At 44.8% G+C, this 20,556-nt stretch overlaps 1 protein-coding gene across 5 annotated transcripts in view; it reads left to right on the top strand.

The window, feature by feature from the left end:
• Nucleotides 1–20,556, top strand: part of ATP9B (ATPase phospholipid transporting 9B (putative)) — a 282,460-nt gene that overhangs the window by 238,357 nt on the left and 23,547 nt on the right. For all 5 annotated transcript variants that reach the window (XR_008306909.1, XM_053249182.1, XM_053249183.1 and 2 more), the window contains 4 exons: nt 1,937–2,107; nt 3,063–3,161; nt 8,215–8,304; nt 11,521–11,665. Coding sequence is in view for 4 of the 5 variants with exons in the window: in XM_053249182.1 (XP_053105157.1) it covers nt 1,937–2,107; nt 3,063–3,161; nt 8,215–8,304; nt 11,521–11,665 (505 nt within the window). In the remaining variant the exon portion in view is untranslated. The remainder of the gene's footprint in view (nt 1–1,936; nt 2,108–3,062; nt 3,162–8,214; nt 8,305–11,520; nt 11,666–20,556) is intronic.

The raw sequence follows: 20,556 nt of genomic DNA, 5'->3' as shown, positions 1-20,556 counted from the left end.
CCACGGCAGTCGTCCAAGAACTGAGGGACTTCGTGCCTCAGCCACGCCTTATATAGCACGCTCCAGCATGGGGGCGTGGCTTAGGCGCTTCAACAAACTCAGGCATAGCTACCGTGCGGCTCCTGCGCAGGCGCAGAACCCATTCTTATGGATATCGACGGATCTCTACCAGATCATAAGTTACAGGTGAGCAACCTGTTTTTCTTCACCCAAGCGTTTGTCTTTCTAGGCTTTCTCAAGGAATTCTGTGAGAAAGCTCAGAGTTGTTCCAATAACTTTCGAAGAAACCTCAGAAAAGCTCTGAGTCCAAGCCGTGGACTGGCTCTCCTCCCAGCCCACTGCCATCACCAGTGATTCTCTCTCTCCACCTCAAACTCTTCCATGACTTTTGTGAAGGGAGGGAAACCATCCAACAAAGAGGGTAGCAACATTGTTTTCCTTAAGCTCTCTGACGTCCTCAGGAGCAATGGGAGCTCCTGTCATACTTAGAAATTTTTTACTACCAGGGACCCTGAAAACTGTAGTATTCTATTCCTCTTGGCTTAATCAGTTGAGCCAGAAGAAATTGAAAACTACAATTCCCAGAAGCAATAGATTCCTTAAAGCTGTAGTTTCACTGCCACGAAGTCTGCCTTACATCTCTTGCTGCTCCGATTATGTTTGGGAAGTCTGACATCAAGCTTGAACTCATTAGGAGTCAAACTGTGAGGATTACAGCTTGACTTATAATGGGATTGAGCCAGGAAGCTACAACATTATACCTGTAAGCCTTGCACTACCACTGTGTCCCCTCCCTTCTGAAAGGTTTGGTTTACCTTGGTCTGATGAGGAACCCCAGAAGCCTTTCTGTTATCAATGCCTTGTGACTTTTCTAATCATGGTAGATGAGCTGCTGTGTTCTGTGAGTTTTGTCCTATTGTGTTATATTGCTCATACAAGTAGACTGCTCAAATGAGCTTCTATTTGTCTACAGATGCTGACTATAGTAATGTCTGCACTTACTCAGAGTAATGTATCTTTACTTCTGTGCCATGACATTCAGGAAGCAAGAGGCAAGTAAGGAAATGGGACATGTCCTCTCCACTGTTCCCTCTAAGGCGTGCACATGTGCACACATTCACAAGTTTTTGGATGTCCGCTCAGTTCATTTTAGATCCCACTCAGATTGAATCAGGAAGGCCCCTTTCTACATGCAGGTGTGTGCACACCGCCTTGATACTGCCGCCCAGAACAAAACTCATTCTGCACAGAGATGAAAAAAATTAGAGGGACCACTGGTCCTCTCCAGTCATATGAGGCTTTCATCTATCTGTAGTAACTTAAGATTCATCATATATTAGTAACCTAGGAGCTGCCATATACTGAGTCAGACCATTGGTCCATCTAGCTCAGTATTGTCTACACAGATTGGCAGTGGCTTCTCCAAGGTTGCAGGCAGGAATCTCTCTCAGTCCTATCTTGGAGATGCCAGGTAGGGAACTTGGAACCTTCTGCTCTTACCAGAGTGGCCCCATCCCCTAAGGGTAATATCTTACAGTGCTCACATATATAGTCTCCCATTCATATGCAACCAGGGCATACCCTGCTTAGCAAAGGGTTTTTTATGCTTGCTACTACAAGACCAGCTATTCTGGTCATTAGGCCAATTCAAATCAAAATTTGATAACTTTTATTTGTCTTCTAGTTTCTGCCTTTAGGAGACACATTATCATATTTTGAAACCTTCCATTACCAATGACTGCTAGATATATACATTTCAAGTGGTCTGAATCTCAAGATTCCAGATCGATCCCATAGGCTATAAGCATTGTTTTCCCCTCTGTTTTCTGATCACTTATGGTTTAATTCAGAATTGTCAACATTCTGAAACATGAAGAACCTTTCAAAATTACAAGAAGCCGCAGAATTAAATTTTGTTTTGCTTTGTTGCAAATAGAATCGATATAACCAAGCAAAATTAAGTTTACATGACAGAGCCCTCAAGGTGGCTGCAGTTGTGGAGAGTTTGGAAAGAGAAATGGAATTACTGTGTCTTACTGGAGTTGAAGACCAATTACAGGCTGATGTTAGGCCTACTCTGGAGATGCTACGAAATGCTGGAATAAAGGTACTAATAATTACTCTTTGCCTGCTCATTAATTTGTTGTTGTCTTTGTATGGTAGATGTATTTCCATAGGTAACTGAGGATCCAGTTTATTTCCATATGGCAAGGGTTTTCAAACTTGGGTCCCCGGATGTTATTAGGCTACAGCCGGCATCCCCAGCCACAATAGCAAAGGCTGTTGTGACTGGGGATGATGGAAGATGTAGTCCAACTACATCTGGGAACCAAGTTGAGAACCCCTGCCTTACGGGAAATAGCAAATATAGGGAGCATTCAGATACTGAACACCCTTCTGCAGAGCAGGGAGTAGACTGACAAGAGTGAATGAATGAGAGGGAGGGAGGGAGGGAGGGAGGGAGGAGCTCTTGACTTGGTACAACACAGCTATGTTGTCACTTTTTGTGGAGGGCTTATTTAATGTCAGTAGGAAACTATTACGTGTCTCATACCCTAGAATGCACATTGATGCTTCTTGACCAGCCCCATGTACATACAGTATTCTCTAAATGTTTGTCTGAAATATTACATGAGTACAGAGCCATTTGCAAGCTTGTTTGTGTTGCAATGGCTACCACATGAAGAAGCATCCCAGACCTTAGACGGGTAGCTTGGTAGATGATAACATTCAGGCATACCTCAGTACAAACCTCACCTGAATAATAATTTCATTAAGTTTCCTTAGACACACTACATTTATCCTTGACTTCCACTAACAATATGGGGTAATGATAATAAAGTACCTTCTGTGACATTTTTAAGGGTTAAAAAACGTGTACTAAGGTTCATTGAGCATTTCATGTGCTATATACATGCATAGTACTATGACTATTGATATTAAGGTGTAGAGAAAAATACCATTCATCAAAGATGTATGTAGAAATTTAGATCTGTGGGGAAATAGTGACATCATATATGCCTCCTCATCAATTAAAACTAGTTCTAAAATTACTTCTATAGATATGGATGTTAACAGGAGATAAACTGGAGACTGCCACTTGCATTGCAAAAAGCTCCCACTTAGTGTCCAGAGCACAAGACATTCACATTTTCAGGCCTGTAAGTATTGCTATAAATACTTGTAGTCACCTTTTACTGTGTAAAATATTATATAATGGGTATTGTATAATGTGATCATTTATTTTGTATCTATTTGATATGTATAAGAGACTTAATTCTATTTTACTATTAATGGGTTCCTGTGGATATCATTTGCTGTCCTAATTTGATTTGCCATCTGTTTTTCATGACATGTTTTGACTTAATACATGCAGGATCACATCTGCACAAGCCACATACATAGGAAAAATTTTCTGTTCCAGCTTTACTTCATGTATGACAATAACTACAGTGAAGCCAAACCTGCTCACTGTCTTTGCAGTAACTATTTGGAAACATTTTCCTGATAGTGTAAGCAATGCAGAATGCTTAATTTAGTTTAAGGGCCAAACTAGATGAGACACAAGAGATCTGATAAAGGATCTTCCTGCACATACTTTTACACACACATACAAGTATGTTTCCCCTAGCAGACCAAATAGGAACTTTGCAGGAGAACATTTACATTGTCACCAGAACCCCACAGAATTGCTGGCTAGATGCTTTGGCGATGCTTTTGGGCTAAAGTGGGGAAATTAACCCAGATTGGAGTGCAGTCCTATCACAGTCTTTAAGCAAGTCTGGTGTATTGGAAAGGATGAGGAGGCGTAATTACAGTTTCAAAGCTTTATTCAGGGTAGAAATGGGGCAATACAGAAGGCACAAGTATTTGCTTATAAATTCAATAACTTTGACTAGCATTACTTTAAAGGTAAAGTTGTGCGTTGAGTCGGTGTCAGCTCCTGGTGACCACAGAGCCATGTGGTTGTCTTTGGTAGAATATAGGAGTGGTTTGCCATTGCCTCCTGCCGCACAGTATGAGATGATGCCTTTCAGCATCTTCCTATATTGCTGCTGCCCGATATAGGTGTTTCCCATAGTCTGGGAAACATTCCAGCAGGGATTCGAACTGGCAACCTCTTGCTCGCTAGGCAAGTTAGTTCCCTGCTGCACCATTAGGTGGCTGCAGCATTACTTCAGAAGTGTCTAATTAGAGGCTTTTACTAGGAAGTGCCTGGAGAGTGGGGAGGGAGGCAGAGAGAGAGGCGAGGAAGCTTAGGGATAGATGGCTGGAGATATTAGTATTACCTATCCTTCCTGGGTACATGAAGGTCAGACAAGGTGCCTCCTCATGAGCAGAGAGTGGGGTGCAGTGGGGAAGATGGGTGAGGGGCAGTAGCCACAGCTAGCCTCTGTGTGAGAGTCCATGGCTAGCAGCCTCCAAGAGTTGGACGGATTCTGATTCCATGTAGCTCTCTTGGGGCAAATATACTGCAAAACATGCCCTGAGGCAGTTGCTGGTTCAATCAGGTGTCTGTCCCACTTTGTGGGGCAGGGAGATCCTTGCAAAACAAAAGTGTCCATTGTAGGGGTAGATGAGTCACTGCAGGTGAGTCCTTTTGGACAAAGGCAACAGCAGGCTGTGTGGATGTATATGAGGAGAATGGGACTACGTTTGTTTGCTATATCAATACTATGATGTCCCAGGTGCAAGAGGCACGTCTTTTATTTACTCATGAGCAGCTCATCCCTTATCTTAGTTAGCCAATTTGTCAAACGTAATGGGGTGAGAAATGGCCATATTTCTGGCCCTTATATTTTCTCCGGCAAAGGAATTCCAACTGCTATCTGTCTGGTGGTTTGTGAACTTTAAAAAAAAAAGGTTTGTGCTCTGGGCAACCACAATCTCCTGTGATTGCTCTCTTTCAGAGAAAGTCAATTCTCTTAAACTGCCATAGTTACATACAGATTGCTCTGCTGCACAAACTGTACACCGGTCTGCCTTTGGAAGAGTGTTTGAAACTTCAGCTGGTACACAGTATAGTAGTTAAGAGTTCTGACTCAGGCCCATTTTTCAAATCCTATTTCTCTATATCGTTCTGTCTTCACTGGATTCCAGCAAGACCAGCCCACTGATGAGGTGTGGTGAGGTAGCTGCCTCAGGGAATGGATTGGCAATGGGCTCCCTGTACCCATCATCCACTGCCTCTGCTGGCCACCTCACTGTGTCTCTTCACACCAGTTTCTCCCCCCACCACTGCCCCATTACTTGGCGTTGGCAGCAGTTCTGCAGCCATTTCCCCAACCAACCCAAACCTCTACTCATCCACACTTCCTTCCATTCCTTATTCCCCACCTCCTGCCTTTCCAAAAGCAAGGGAGTGGCATGAGGAGTCAGAACAGCAACAGGTCAGTGAGGGGGGAAAGGGAAGGAGGAAGAGAGAGCTCCCTCTCTGATAGCCAGGTGAGGGAGGAGGAAAGAGCTCCTCTGGCGCACAGAGCTATGTGTACCATGCACTGCAAGCGACACGTGGTAGTAGGAAGAGTTGGGCTCTGTGTACTGGAAGGGAAGGGCAGGCAGCGGGGTGGGAAGAGCCATTGACCAAGAATTGCACGTGGCTGGTAACTGTATCACCTCAAGGCAGGGCTTGAGTCACACCTGGTTCCCAGTCTGTTTCCAATTCAAAGTGGTAGTTTTGACCATTAAAGCCCTAAACTATTTGGGGACAGGATATCAAAAAGACTGCCTCTTCCCACACATTCTACCTACCCACAAATTCAGATCCTTGGTAGAAGCCCTGCTCTTTATCCCACTGCTGTCTGAAGTATGGTGGGCAGGTACACCAGACCAGGGCCTTCTTAATGGCTTTGAAATACTTTGAAAGCACCTAGTCTTTGAAATGCTTTCACCCAGGAGGTTTATGGTGACTCCCTCTTTTCCTGGTCCTCAGATGCTGAGTCAAAACACTACTATTGTAGCTTGCTTTTGGCCTGGGCAATAGTTAAAATGCTCTTCTCTCTTATGCAAGCATTTGTCTGCTGTCTTTTAGATGGTGGGCCCTTTTAGGACAGGAAGCCATCCTTTTTAATCTATTTATTTATTTTTCTATATAAACCACTTTGAACACTTGGTTGAACAATGGTATATAAACATTTGTAGCACTATACAACCACCTTAAGTGGCGCAGCGGGGAAATGATTGACTAACAAGTAGAATGTTGCTGGTTCGAATTCCCATTGGTATGTTCCCCAGACTATGGGAGACACCTATATCACGCGGCAGCGATATAGAAAGATGCTGAAAGGTATCATCTCATACTGCGCGAGTGGAGGCAATGGTAAACCTCTCCTGTATTCTACCAAAGAAAACCACTCCTGTGGGTGCCAGGAGTCAAAATTGACTTGATGGCACACTTTACTTTAGCAGTGGTACAGTACTAGTAGTATTATTTGATCCATTTTTAATGTATCTGTTGATTTTATTATTTTATTGCATTAACCATTATTGTTAGTCACTTTGGGGGTCCTTTATGTGAAAAGAAAGAAAGGATAGAAATATTTTCATCGTTAAAATAAAAATCACTCCCCTGCAACCTTTCTGAGAACAACTACAGGTGAGTCAACCTGGTTCTTCATAGATTTATTAAGCAGTGCATACAAATAAAGGCATATCTTCTGGGTGCTTAGAGTTGAGATCAATAATAATAATAATAATAATAATAATAATTCCGTCAATAACACCTGTCTGACTGTGTAAACAAGAAATAATAATAATTTGATTTCTATACCGCCCTTCCAAAAATGGCTCAGGGCGGTTTATACAGAGAAATAACAAACAAATAAGATGGAACCCTGTCCCCAAAGGGCTCACATTCTAAAAAGAAACATAAGATAGACACCAGCAACAGTAACTGGAAGTACTGTGCTGGGGGTGGATATGGCCAATTACTCTCCCCCTGCTAAATAAAGGGAAGGGGAAGGATAACTTGAGATGTATTTGTAATTTGACTACGTTCGAAATAAAGAAAAAGTTTTCCAGTCTTTAAGTAATCAGATATTCATATGTCTGCATTCCAAATGAGGCTCTTGCATGCACAGAAATAATTATTTGAATATAATTAATATGTAAATACGGTTTGTTCTGAAACCTCAGAATGGCAAATTAGGCCCTGCAGTCTCCTCTTTGTGGTTAAATTATTGATGGTTCTGGGGGGAAAAACTTAAAATCAATCATCATTGACCTTTTTGAGTTGTATCATCACAAATTAATTGTTCTGAAGAAAATCTGTTTAGTTTGAGTTAGGTATTTATTCTAATTATGACAGTAGTAATAATAGATTGTTGAAAATATTTCAACTTGCAACATGTGATTTATCAATGGCCTGTTTCAGACACGCTAAACCATTGTTTAATCATCATTTAACATAACTATTGTGAGCCTGGGGCTCACTTGCTAACCCCTACCCTTTGAATGCAATGTTAGAACATTTTCTACTTCTGTTGATGGTTTGGAACAAGCTGGAATTTGTTGTGATAGGTGAACATACCAAAGTTGTTGTGACACCTGAACCATAGCTTGTGAACAAGCCAGGATATGGTTGAGTCTGTTTCACAACAAATTCCAGCTTATGCTAAACCACCAGTGGAGGTAGAGCTCGTTCTGTATCCACGCTATCAGTGGTGACCGTATTTGTATGCAGAGGCAAATGCTATACCTGTGGAAAAGATTCTTCTTGTGGTTAGTACACTGGAGCCACCCAGTAAGCACAGCATCCCCAGTTCTTATATTGCCCAAACAGGACTTGAGATTCAATCCAATCGAGTGCAAGCTTAACCATGTAGATAAGTAACTTGCATGAAGAAGGACACAGGATAGGGATAGGTGAGGCACTTGTGGACCTCCCATTCTCAACAACAAGTGTTGCTTGTGCATGGTCCAATCTAGCCACTATACCACACCGCCATAAATAGATACGTATGTACAATCACCACAGAAAAGGGGGGAATGGCAATGGAAAGCAACATTTATTGCAGGAGTAGAGTAGAGGAAATGAGGACCAAAATGTGCTGCTGTCAGTTTTTGGAACCATTCATATGTTCACTCTCAATCTTTAAGAGACTGGGGGTGCAGGGGGAAGTTGGAGGATTTCTGATTGTAGTAAAAGGTAGTTGTATATCTGTAGCAATGTATTTAACATAGTAGTTTTGAACTTGACTTCTTTTTTTAATTAAGGTAACCAACCGCGTGGAAGCTCACTTGGAGCTAAATGCATTCAGAAGGAAACATGACTGTGCTTTGGTTATATCTGGAGACTCTCTGGAGGTGAGGCCCTGGCTTTTGTCAGTTGACAGCACTGTTAAATGATTATTTTTAAAATACACCTGCCAGTAGACTACCAAAACAAGTCCTAAGCAACACCCCTGGGTGAAACAAGTCTGAAACTTGTTTTACATCATATAACACTTCATACTATAAATCTAAACCAAATTAAGATCTGGTACCCAGTTATTCTTTTGTCTGGCACTGTCCTCTCTATCACCAAAAAAGTGTGTGTGTGTGAGAGAGAGAGAGAGAGAGAGAGAGAGCTTTCCTGCTGAAGATAATAAAAAATTTCAGTGAGTGGCTGCAATGTCCTAATAGTTTTCCATTTCTTGGACCTTCTAACAAAAACCCAGTATCCTACACTGCCCTCTCATTATTTAATTTATTTATTTAATTTATATACCGCCCTTCCAAAACTGGCTCAGGGCGTTGACATTACATCCATGCTTGAAAGTTTCAGTTTACAGGGATACATAGGCAGCACTGCTAATCTCGAAAGACATTGTATAGGCACTGCTAGAATCTCGAAAGAGGACAGTTTAAGAATTGGCATTCTTTAAGGCTTGATGACACCTTGCTCGGGGAACCTCAGCAGTGTCCACACACCTAGCTGCTCCTTAACTTGTCCTTCTTTGTATTCTTCAAGAGTAGTTAATGGGGCAGTCTAGTCTGGTGCTAAGGATGCAGATCCCCTGTACCAAGTTGTATGAGGACTATGCCTGAGGATTGGCAGTCAGACCAGGCCCTCTGGTCAGATTGCATATATCAGGGGTTCCCAACCTGTGATTCTCCAGATGTTGCTGAACTACGACTCTCACCACCCCCAGCTACAATTTATTGTGGCTGGGGATGATGGGAATTGTCATTTTCAGCAACATCTGGAGTACCAGAGGATGAGACCCCCTGGCATAGAACACTTGAGAGGTGGTGGTGGTGACAGAAAGAAGCTGCAAAGAATAGCAGGCAGCTCACAGTGCTGTTTGTTTATCTCCTTCCTGCAGCAAGAGACTGAGGGGTACTCTAACCTGTAATACTTGTAAAGATATTCAGTAGGAGGGGTTTTTTCCCAAAAAGAGGACTGTATTTACATATTTAATGTGGTGTTTTGTGTTGTTGGATTAAAATACAAGGGCCATTTTAATGTGTATATTTTATTGTTTTCACATCCATTCACTGCATAGCATGCAAAATGATTGAGGACCGTAGTGGGAAGAGATCAAAATGGAACAGCTGAGAACTGAACACATCACATTTAGTGATTGTGACCAGCCTCTTACTGTAACTGTGTCACTCGAATAGTTTTTCAAATCTTTTACATATGACCCAAGCCAACTTTTCATTCAAATCTCCCCATTTCAGTTACATGCCCTCATAACGTACACCAAAATGAACAGAGTCATATATGGTGACCAGGATCCAGAGAAGGAACACATGCATGCTGCCATAGATCCACTTACTGGTTTTGACATCACAGTTCCCACTGTAGAAACAAGCCACGTTTTAGACATCACAGCAGCTTATCTCTCCACTGGTGGAAATTGCTACAGCAAAATGAATGGACCGTGGCCATGACTTCTGGCTATAGTCCATGGTACACACATATTTATTTATTTATATATTTATATTTAAAAATAAACAAGAGATTGAAACCTAAAAAATTTACGAAGCTGAGAAAGCTTGGGTGAAAAGAAGGGTTTTCAGGTGTTTTTTGAAAATTGCCAGAGATGGGGAGGATCATAGCTCAGCAGGGAGCGCATTCCACAATCTCAGGGCAGCGACCGAGAAGGCCTATCTCTGTGTAGCCACCAAACGAGTCGGTGGTAACTGGAGACGGACCTCCTCAGATGACCTCAATGGGCGGTGGGGCTCATAGTGAAGGAGACACTCTCTTAGATACTCAGGGCCTAAGCTGTTTAGAGCTTTATAAGTTATAACTAGCACTTTGTATTTTGGCTGGAAACCTATTGGCAGCCAGTGTAGCTCCATCAGTAAAGGAGTAACATGGTCTCTCCGAGATGACTCAGAGACCAACCTGGCTGCCACATTCTGAACCAACTGAAGTTTCTGGACTACGTACAAAGGCAGCCCCACGTAGAGCGCATTACAAAAGTCAAGTCTGGAGGACACCAACAGATGTACAGCTGTTTTGAGGTCATTGATCTCGCGAAACGGGCGCAGCTGGCGTATCAGCCAGAGCTGATAGAAAGCACCCCTGGTGACCGCCTCAGCCTGAGAAACCAGGGAGAGATGTGACTCCAGAAGTACTCCCAGACTGTGAACCTGTTCCTTTTGGGAAAGTGTGACCCCATCTAAAACAGGTAGATCAAAATTGTCTCTAGAGTTCTGACCCTGCACAATAAGTATCTCTGTCTTATCTGGATTCAGCCTCAGTTTATTCTCCCTCATCCAGCCCATTACTGCTTCCAGGCAGGCATTTAGGGAGGATATGCCAGCTCCTGAAGAAGTTGACATGGAGAAGTAGATCTGGGTGTCATCAGCGTACTGGTAACACCCGGCTCCAAGTCCCCTGATGATCTCTCCCAGTGGTTTCATGTAGATTGGAGAAAGTACGGAGTCTTGAGGGACACCATACTTAAGCTCAGATTTCAAAGAGCAACAATCTCCAGTCGACACTATCTGGAATTTATCCGAGAGGTAGGAGCAGAACCACTGTAAAACAGTGCCTCCCATCCCCAACACCCTCAGACGTTCCAGAAGGATACTATAGTTGATAGTATTGAAAGCCACTGAGAGATCCAAAAGGACCAACAGAGTCACACTTCCTCTGTCAATTCCCAATTGGAGATCATCCATCAGGCCGACCAAGGCAGTCTCCACTCCATAGCCCTCCCAAAAACCAGTTTGAAATGTGTCTAGATAATCAGTTTCCTCCAAGACCGCCTGGAGCTGAGAGGCCACCACCCTCTCATTTACCTTGCCCAGCCATGGGAGGTTGGAAACAGGCCTATAATAGCTCAACTCTGAGGGGTCTAATGCAGGCTTCTTTAGAGGAGATCTAATGATTGCCTCCTTAAGACAAGGAGGCATCCTGCCCTCCCTCAGAGAAGCATTTATGATTTCCACCAGACCTCTAGCTTGTGGGATTAATACTGAAAATTTAAATGCTTGATCCCTTTTTTGTAGACGTTAAAAGTAGTGCTAGATCTTATTGAATACCAAGCACGCACGCACCCTTTAATATATTTATTTTTGTAGGTCTGTTTGAAGTACTATGAGCATGAATTTGTAGAACTAGCTTGTCAATGTCCAGCTGTTGTATGCTGCCGATGTTCACCCACCCAAAAAGCTCACATTGTGAAATTGTTGCAACACCACACGGGGAAACGTACATGTGCAATAGGTAAGCATCTGCTCTAATTTCACCCTTACTGGCAAAGTTCTGAATTGTTTTTACTTCTCAGTCACAACACTGAAAAATAAATGCAGAATAATCAAAGGATGGCAGGTCAGTGTTTATTTTTTATATTAATACCACCACCCCTTAATAACTGAAGCAATGTTGTGTTTTATAATTTGATTGTTGAGTTTTTAAAAAGGTTTTTTTTTTAAGGAACCAGTGAAAACACAAATCTCTGAGGTGATCCATGTTCCCTCACAACTGGCTCTTGTACACCTGCACAGTAGCTCCACGGAGGAATCTTTAGCTCCGATAGGCACTCTCTGGCATTCTGAGGCACAAGGGAGCACCCGTTAAAATAGGCAGGAGAGCGCCTTCCCTTTCAGTGTCTTCTCGTCTGCCATGCTCACTGCAACACAAAGATTCTTGCTCCTGTCCCTCGCTCGTTCCTGTGAAGAAAAATCATCTTTGTTTTACTTTCAGCTTGACTTGGACTGTGTTTGACTATTGTGTCAGATCCTCCTTCTGGTTAGTTGTATTTTTTCTTTGTTTTTGACTCAGACTGGCCCTTGAATACCTGCTCGGATTTCCCCTCGAGTTAAATACTGGTGCCCTTCCATTTAACTCCAGACTGTTTTATAACTACCCATTGTCTTTCCCTTAAATTTGGCGACTGTGGTGAAATTCTGGTTACGACTCAGCCAGTCCTTCACATCTCTATGAATTATCCCAAAACTTTCAAGTGTTGTAAGTCTTGCAGAGGAACATTACTGTCCTCTGGCAAGCGTGATGACTGCCTGATATGTCCCAGGGAAAGCTACAACACCAGTAGTTGTAGAATCTGCCTTTTCTTCAGCAAGCAGACCAGAAAGTACAGAGAATTTAGAGCCACTCTCTGAAAATGTACTTTGTCCCCCCCCCCCCCCCCCGGCCGCCGATGCCCCGGCTGAGCCCACTGTCATTGGTGCCGTCGGGAGCGTCAGCATTGGTCCTTCATCATCAAGCTCTTCTAAACACCATGAAGACTCAGCTTTTTAAAAGCCAGCATTGGTCAAAAAGCAGGGGGACCATACTCATAAGAGGAGGAGGAAGTAGGAAGATTATTCCAAAGACCAGCCTGAGCACAAGTACCACCACTCCTCTTAAACAACATTGAGATCGGCGTCAGGCACAGCTGTGTCCTCTCCTTTATTTTTGAAGTCAGTGTCGGGATCAGCCGCTGCATTGCCACACGTGCCATCCCTGTCCACCACCTCGCCAAAGGGGTCCTTCCTGCCATAATCAGGAGCTTCAAAGACCCTCTCATCTGAGCCAACATCGAAGGAAGCCGCAGACACAAAACCATTAACATCAGCTGCAACTATGTCTGCCTTCTGCTCAACATCAAAGCATTCAGCATTGGAGCCTCTGCCAAAGATCACTCTGTCGACGCTGCCAACAACCTTGACAGTCTCAACGCCGGCCAAACCACATATGTCAACAGTATTGATGACATCAGTGAGTCGCCTTTCAGCTGTTTCTTCACAGCCTCAGTCACCCATTGTGATCTCTCCGGCCTCGACACCCGGCCAGTCTCCTAAAGGGGGTGGTGCAGGCACAGATATCAAAGGACTAATATCCCCTCTGTATCCATCCCAAACTGCATCTGTTCTGTCTAAGCACCAGTTGGAATAATTACTGGGCTCTACAAATGCAGCACCCTCCACTGCAGCTGTTAAAGGTTTCCTTATTACTAAGGGACTGAATGTTGATGACAGCTGCTGTGCCCAAGACTCCATCAGCTTCACCAGACACCTAGATGGTCTCCAATTTATACTTGGAAAAAATGTTGCCATTATTTGGCTCCTCACCTACCAAAGTGTCCTCTCAGTTACCTGAGCTCTCTTGCTGCTTTTGATTCAGGTTGCCTTCGTGACAAGATACAGAGAAATCACCCTTTTTGTTTCTCCAGGTCTTCCCTATGATGACCCGCTGGTAGAAGATTATGAAAGAGGTCTGCTATCTGAACCTGGTACACTAGAGCCTACTGGCACTTTCAGACATCCTGCCACTCATGTGGACTGCAGCAAACATTCTTCTCTAGTGACCCATTCCCCCTTGAAGAGAACATCCAGGGAACCAGCCCAAGGAACCAGTTCTTCCTCCTGAGGAACTGCCTCAGCCTGTAGACACAGTGCAATCCATCTCCAAGCCTTCCCTTTCTGATGGTGAATCTTCAGAATCGTCAGGGGAAGTATTGACTGAGACTCTATCAGGAACGTCACCTGATGACCAAATGGCTTCTGTCCCTTCTACCTCTCTTACTGAGGTCCTACTGGGTGCAGGTAGCAGAAATGACCAGGGTCCTTGGCCTAGAGATCTCAGCACCTACGACTGAGGTCAAGGACTTTGTTCATGATTTTGTGGTATCAACTACCACAGCTTATCCATCAGCTCTGCCCATGTTGCCTGTGCTGGTTGCCACTTCCAAAGCGGCTTGGGAAGTACCTGTTGCATCTACTGTGCCCCCAAAGAAGTTAGAAAACTTATACAGGGTTCAAGAATCCTCTTGCCTATTCTTATTTAAGCCCCCAGCCCCCAATTTTCTGGTTGTTGATTATGTCAACAACCATTCCAGTCTGTGCCTGCGCAGAAGCACTCTGCCCCTGTTGACAGGGAAGGCCGCAAGCATGCTGTAGGGAGAAGATTTTATTCTGCTTCCTGCCTCTCAAGATTGCAAACTACATGGCCGGTATGGTTAAATTCCGTCACTGATTATGGAATTACTTCACTGTTCCCTCTAAGGCGTAAACTCCAGGGCCCCGCGCAGCAGTTTCTGGCAGGTACACAGTCTCTGCTACGCCAACTGCCCGGCACCCGTTTCCCCCTCTCCCCAGCTGCTGTGCCCCCCCCCCAGCCGGGCAAAGCAGCCCACTGCTCTGGAGTACAGTGGGATGGGGGACAGTGAGCTCCTTCCACCCCTCCCCACTCTACCCCTCAAGTGACTGCACGGGCTCTACTCTCTGTAGCGCATTTCCGGCTTTCCTCCACATGGAGGAAAGTGGGCTTTCAGAGGTTAAAAGGAGGGGCAAAGCCTGGCCAGGAGGGAGGGGAAAACGGGGCAATGCTTCCCAGCCGGGGAGAAGGGGAAACAGGGCGCACACTGACTTGATACTGCCACCCAGAACAAAACTCTTTCCGCTCACTGATGATAAAAATTAACACTGGATGACTTCAAAGTGGACTTCTCAAATTTGTCTGGCTCCTTTAGCTCCATGTATTTGTTGACATTGTCTAAGTCTGCTGACTTGATGCACTAGCACCTTAGTACTGCCAAGCACCTGACAGAAACAGAGTCTAAGGTGCTGGTTCTGTCTCAGACATCATGCTTGATTGTGCTCCTCCCCACTGGAGTCCAAAATGAAAGACAAAATCAGGATTTCGCCTTTTGATGGAGAAGGTCTTTTCTGCTAAGACACAGATGAGACACTAGAGAAGCCAGGAAACCTTTGCTCCATCTTCTCAACAGTCATCCTTTTCTCAAAGGTACCACAACTTTAATAGGCAAAGCTATTAGGCCAAACCTTAAGAATGAAGGGACTTTAGGCACAGCTTCAAATTCTACTTGAGGCACCTTTACCAACGTCAGTGCCAGCTGCAAAAAAGTAAACAGGACCAGGCTAAGCAACCATTTTGATTGTGAAGTCCTGGAAGTTCCCAAGGCCCCCTACCTCCACACACCACTCTATCTGTCTTGCACTCCCCCTTCCTTCCTGGTGTTGAGTAACATCAGACGCCTGGATGTTGAGCATAATTGCCTCTGGCTATGCTATTGAATTCGGCTTTTTGCCCATGTATATGTGAATAAAGTACACCCACTCTACTCCTACTTTAGAAGAGAAAGTCACTACCCTGGTACAGAAAGGAGCCATTGAACCTGTTCTACCTGAGGCAGTGCACAGTGGTTTCTATTCTAGGTACTTCCAGGCCCCAAAACACAATGGGAGTTTTCACCCTATTATGGACTTGAGGAAGCTTGATGAATTTGTTCATGTAAGCAAGTTACGGATGCTCTCCTTGCAGGCCATTCTCCCTCTCCTATCTGAGGAGGAATAGTTTGTGACACTAGACTTAAAGGACACTTACTTTGCAGTATGCCTGCACTACTGACAGTTCCTCTGTTTCTGTCTGGGCTCCCATGCTTATCAGTAGAGGGTCTTGCCATTTTGGCTTATCCATGACACCCCAAATATTTACCAAATGTATGGGTTCAGTTATTGTCCACCTGCTTCCACAGGGTGTTTCTATTTACTCGTACTTTGATGACTGGCTTCTGACTGGAAGAAGTGAATCCTCCCTTTGTTCTGATGTCCAGTTTACTCTTTATCTCCTCGCAGATCTGGGCCTGACCGTGAACCTCAAGAAGTCCAATCTCATGCCTCAATACTGTTTACTGTATATTGGCGCTGTCCTGGGTGTGACCTCAAAGCATCCTTACCTCCCCGAGGGCAGAATCCTGTCTATTGCCAACACGATATCTACCTTTCAGGCCTCTCCCAAGCAGAGGGCCTGCTCCATACAATGCCTGTTGGGACTGATGGCATCCTGTATGACTGTGGTTGCTCACGCTTGTCTGAAAATGTGCAGATTGCAGCTCTGGTTCCTCTCTGCATTCCACCCAAACCTAGACAAGCAAACAGAATGGTTAATGATACCACCATATGTCCTTCAATCTCTGCAATGGTGGAATATGGCAACTTTCCTCTCTAAGGCATCTCATTTCACCTTCACTCTCCATCAGGCATGCGAATGACGGATGCCTCACTACAGGGCTGGGAATCCCTCTGTTGCAATCTATGATCTCAGGGCCTACGCAACAGCCAACAGCAAGAACTATATATAAATTTCCTCAATCTCCTGGCAGTATTTCTGGCCTTAAAGGCCTTTCTTCCCGTTCTATGGGGCGAGTTGTCCATATTCTTCTGGACCACACAACACCGATTGCCTATAAAAACTTCCAGCATGACATTGTATTGAGGTCCCTAAACAACCTGGCTCTGCAACTCTAGGAGTAGTGTCTAACCAATGGCATTCATCCCATGGCTCTCCACATAAGAGAAGTGGACAATATCCTTGCATCTCTGAGCAGTGATTTGGCCCACTCAGCAATCCACGAATGGAAGTTCAGTAAGACAGTCCTTCTGGACCTGTTCAATCTCTTGTAGACGCCCCAAGGTGGACTTGTTTGCCACTCAAGACAATGCAAAGTGTCGATCTTTCTGCTCAAGAGTCTGCATCTGACATCAGATGTGTCTGATGCAGGGGACGGGGCTAGGACCACGGTGGCAGGCTGAACCCGGGCTGCCGCTCATCTCCCTCTGACTCTGAACCAAGATATCATATTACCTACCTTTTTTGTCAGTCCTTCTACTCCTCTGGAACGCTCCATGCACTCCCTGGACATTCCGTAGATGCTTCCTTGATTACAGTGACTACATATTCACTGCTCCAATAAACTGTTCAGTGCATTGGTCAGAGGTCCTTGGGAGATGTATTTCAAGTCCCATGGAAGGAAGGCCTGTTCTAGATGTTCCTGCCCTTTCCTCCAGGAAAGCAGAATCCTCCAGGAACAGACCAAATGCATCCTATCTCCCCATGGTGGCCCAGGCAGCCATGGTTTCCCACACACCTGAGACTGTCCAAGGACCAACACCATTTTCTCCCATGCAGGAAGGATCTGCTTTCCAGGGAAGCCAGCCAAGTCCTCCACCACTCCCTAGGAACCCTAAACCTGATGGCGTGGAGGCTAAACTACCAGACATGATCCTCCTCGAGAGGAAGGCTTCCACCAAGAAGAATTACATGTGTAAGTGGAAATGCTTCATGTCCCACACCTCAACAAGGGACATTGATCCCTCCTCTGCTTCCTTCAGGCAAATTCTTCTGTACTTGACCTCTCTTAAAAGGATGGGTCTGTCAAAAGCATCTCTGAAAGTACACCTAGCTGCTATCTCAGCACATCATGCATGGTGGGATGATTGTTCAGTCTTGGTCCACCTGGATTGCAAGCGTTTGCTGAAGGGCATAAATTACCTATGGTAAGGGAACCAGTTGGGCCTTGGATCCTATCGCTTGTGTTCTCCTCGCTCACTGAGTCTCCCTATGAACACTTGCTCTTGTCTTCCTTGAAGAAACTCAAGACTGCCTTCCTCATAGCCATTACATCAGCCTGGCAGGTCATTGAGTGTTCAGCCCTGAGGGCTGATTCACCATTCATGAAATTCTATCTAGATAAAATGGTGCTACGTCCTGACCGCACCTTCTGTCCTAAAGTTGTCACCAACTTTCACACCAACCAAGACACGGGTGGAGCCACCACTGCGCGAAGGGATACAAAGAACACGGGCCGCCGCTCCACAGGGGCTGCACGTCGTACCTCTGCATCTGATATCAGACGTAGGGTCATTATTTTGATCACGAATGAGACCATGTGGCCCCATTTATGAGCAAAATCCAGCCTTTAAAAGGCAGGGAGAGCGCTCTGGCTGCTCTGCGAACGTGGCGCTGGCTGGACTTTACTCGCAAATGGGGCTGCACGGCCCTGTTTCCAAGCTAAGTTACACCCCCTGCGTCTGAAGTCATGGTGTCTGATGCAGGGGGTGGGGCTAGGACCACGATGGCAGGCTGAACCCGGGCTGCTGCTCGTCTCCCTCTGACCCTGAACCAAGTTATCACATTGCCTACCTTTTTTGTCAATCCTTCTACGCCACGCTCCATGCACTCCCTGGACGTCCATAGATGCTTCCTTTACTACATTGACTACATATTTGCTGCTCCAATAAACTGTTGATCTCCTACACGGGTTCCAACAAGGGCTTTTAAGTTTCCCGACAAAGACTTTCCAACTGGCTAGTGGGACTCATTTTCTCCTGTTACAGACAGTAAGTGGTCCAGTCCCCACCAAGAGTCAGGGCCCATTACCTCTGCAGCCTACATCAGTATGGCTGACATCTGCAAGGCCGCCACATGGTCTTCAAACCTACAATTTTTGAAGCACTATGTTGTAGCTATCCACTCCGCTGCTGAGGCTAACTTTGGTCGAGCAGTTCTCAAGAAAGTGCTCTAACTCACTAGCACCCACCTCCCTCTCCAGAGGTAGTCACTCAGTTGTGAGAAAACATGGATCACCAGAGATATTACCTGTTACAGGTAAAGGTAAAATGTGCTGTCAAGTCGGTGTTGACTCCTGGCAACCACAGAGCCCTGTGGTTTGTCTTTGGTAGAATATAGGAGGGGTTTACCATTGCCTTCCCCCATGCAGTATGAGATGATACCTTTCAGCATCTTCCTATATTGCTGCTGCCCAATATAGGTGTTTACCATAGTCTGGGAAACATACCAGCGGGGATTCGAACCGGCAACCTCTGACTTGCTAATCAAGTCATTTCTCTGCTGTGCCATTAGGTGGCTTGTTACAAGTAATCAACCTGTTTTTACTACTCAGAGAAACCACTAGTCATATTTGAAGTTGTCCTGTACAGTTCCCTATTCTGCCATAATAAGCAAATTCCCTGTGCCACATAAACATCCTGCATATGTAAACAAGCAGCTACTTTCCCCATAATTATTTTTGTGATAGTTCCCACTACCCCTTCTATCTAATAGGATGAGATCTCTTGTTATTTCATAGGCTTGGACCAAAGAGAGAGCACACTAATGAATAGCTTGTTGGTTATGCCTTCTCCAGGGTTACTTGGAGCTGAGTGGAGCTAGGAGAGGAGAGCTGGTCTTGTGGCAGCAAGCATGACTTGTCCCCATAGCTAAGCAGGGTCTGCCCTGTTTGCATATGAATGGGAGACTTGATGTGTGAGCACTGCAAGATATTCCCCTCAGGGGATGGAGCCGCTCTGGGAAGAGCAGAAGGTTTCACGTTCCCTCCCTGGCGTCTCCAAGATAGGGCTGAGAGAGATTCCTGCCTGCAACCTTGGAGAAACCGCTGCCAGTCTGTGAAGACAATACTGAGCTAGATAGACCAATGGTCTGACTCAGTATATGGCAATTTCCTATGTTCCTATGAGTTTCTTCATAATGGCAATATCACAGGCTTTTGGCTACAGCTACAAGCACGCAGACTTAAGCGTACTTAAATACTCTTAAATCTATAGATTTAAGCATGCCTAATTCTACATTGGGTTGTGACTCTTGAATAGCCAATAATATTCAATGAAGATATACCTCTTATTTCAAAATTGTACAAGCACAGCTTTCATAGCTTTTAATAAGTGAATCACAAATTCCTTGTCAATATATACAGTATTGTCTAAATGCCATTCATATGAAAGAGTCCAGAAACTGAAGTGAGAGGCATAGTGACCTGCAATGTCTCTAATTATTGTTTTGAATTCCCAAACTGAGATGACAAAAAGTTAATCCAAATAACTCACTAAATTATTGCAAAGTGATAATAAATTCCACCATGAGTGGCTGATCTTTAAGGGCAGGAAGGGCGCCGCTCCCCCTCCACTGAACCAGCGCAAACAAGCAATCTGTTCTTCTACTTCATTCTCTCCCTCTCGCTGCTGGAAATCTTACTAGACTGGATTTGACTGCAGTCCCACTACTGTCCAAGAGGGGACTTCCTCTGCCTCAGTGTGTTGTGTGCAAAGACAAGTTCTAAAGCAATGTGCGTCGCAAGGACGGGCGGCAGATCTGACACTCACAAACGCTGTAAATGCCGGACCAAATCTTGTCCTATGTAATTAGCATATTCACTCCCAGAAGAAACCCGAAGGCACTCCCATGGGCGGCAGCGTTGCCGCTCTCACTTGGCAGAGGCTGAGTTTGTGCCTGTGCAGGAAAATAGGAAGAGAGCAGAGGAAGGCAAGTGTGTTACTGCTAGTGGCAGCAGCAGCTGA

Source organism: Hemicordylus capensis, chromosome 4 (assembly GCF_027244095.1).
Source record: "Hemicordylus capensis ecotype Gifberg chromosome 4, rHemCap1.1.pri, whole genome shotgun sequence".
NCBI lineage: Eukaryota > Metazoa > Chordata > Lepidosauria > Squamata > Cordylidae > Hemicordylus > Hemicordylus capensis.
Note: the sequence above shows the minus strand (reverse complement) of the source record. Positions and strands in the feature narration are given on the sequence as shown.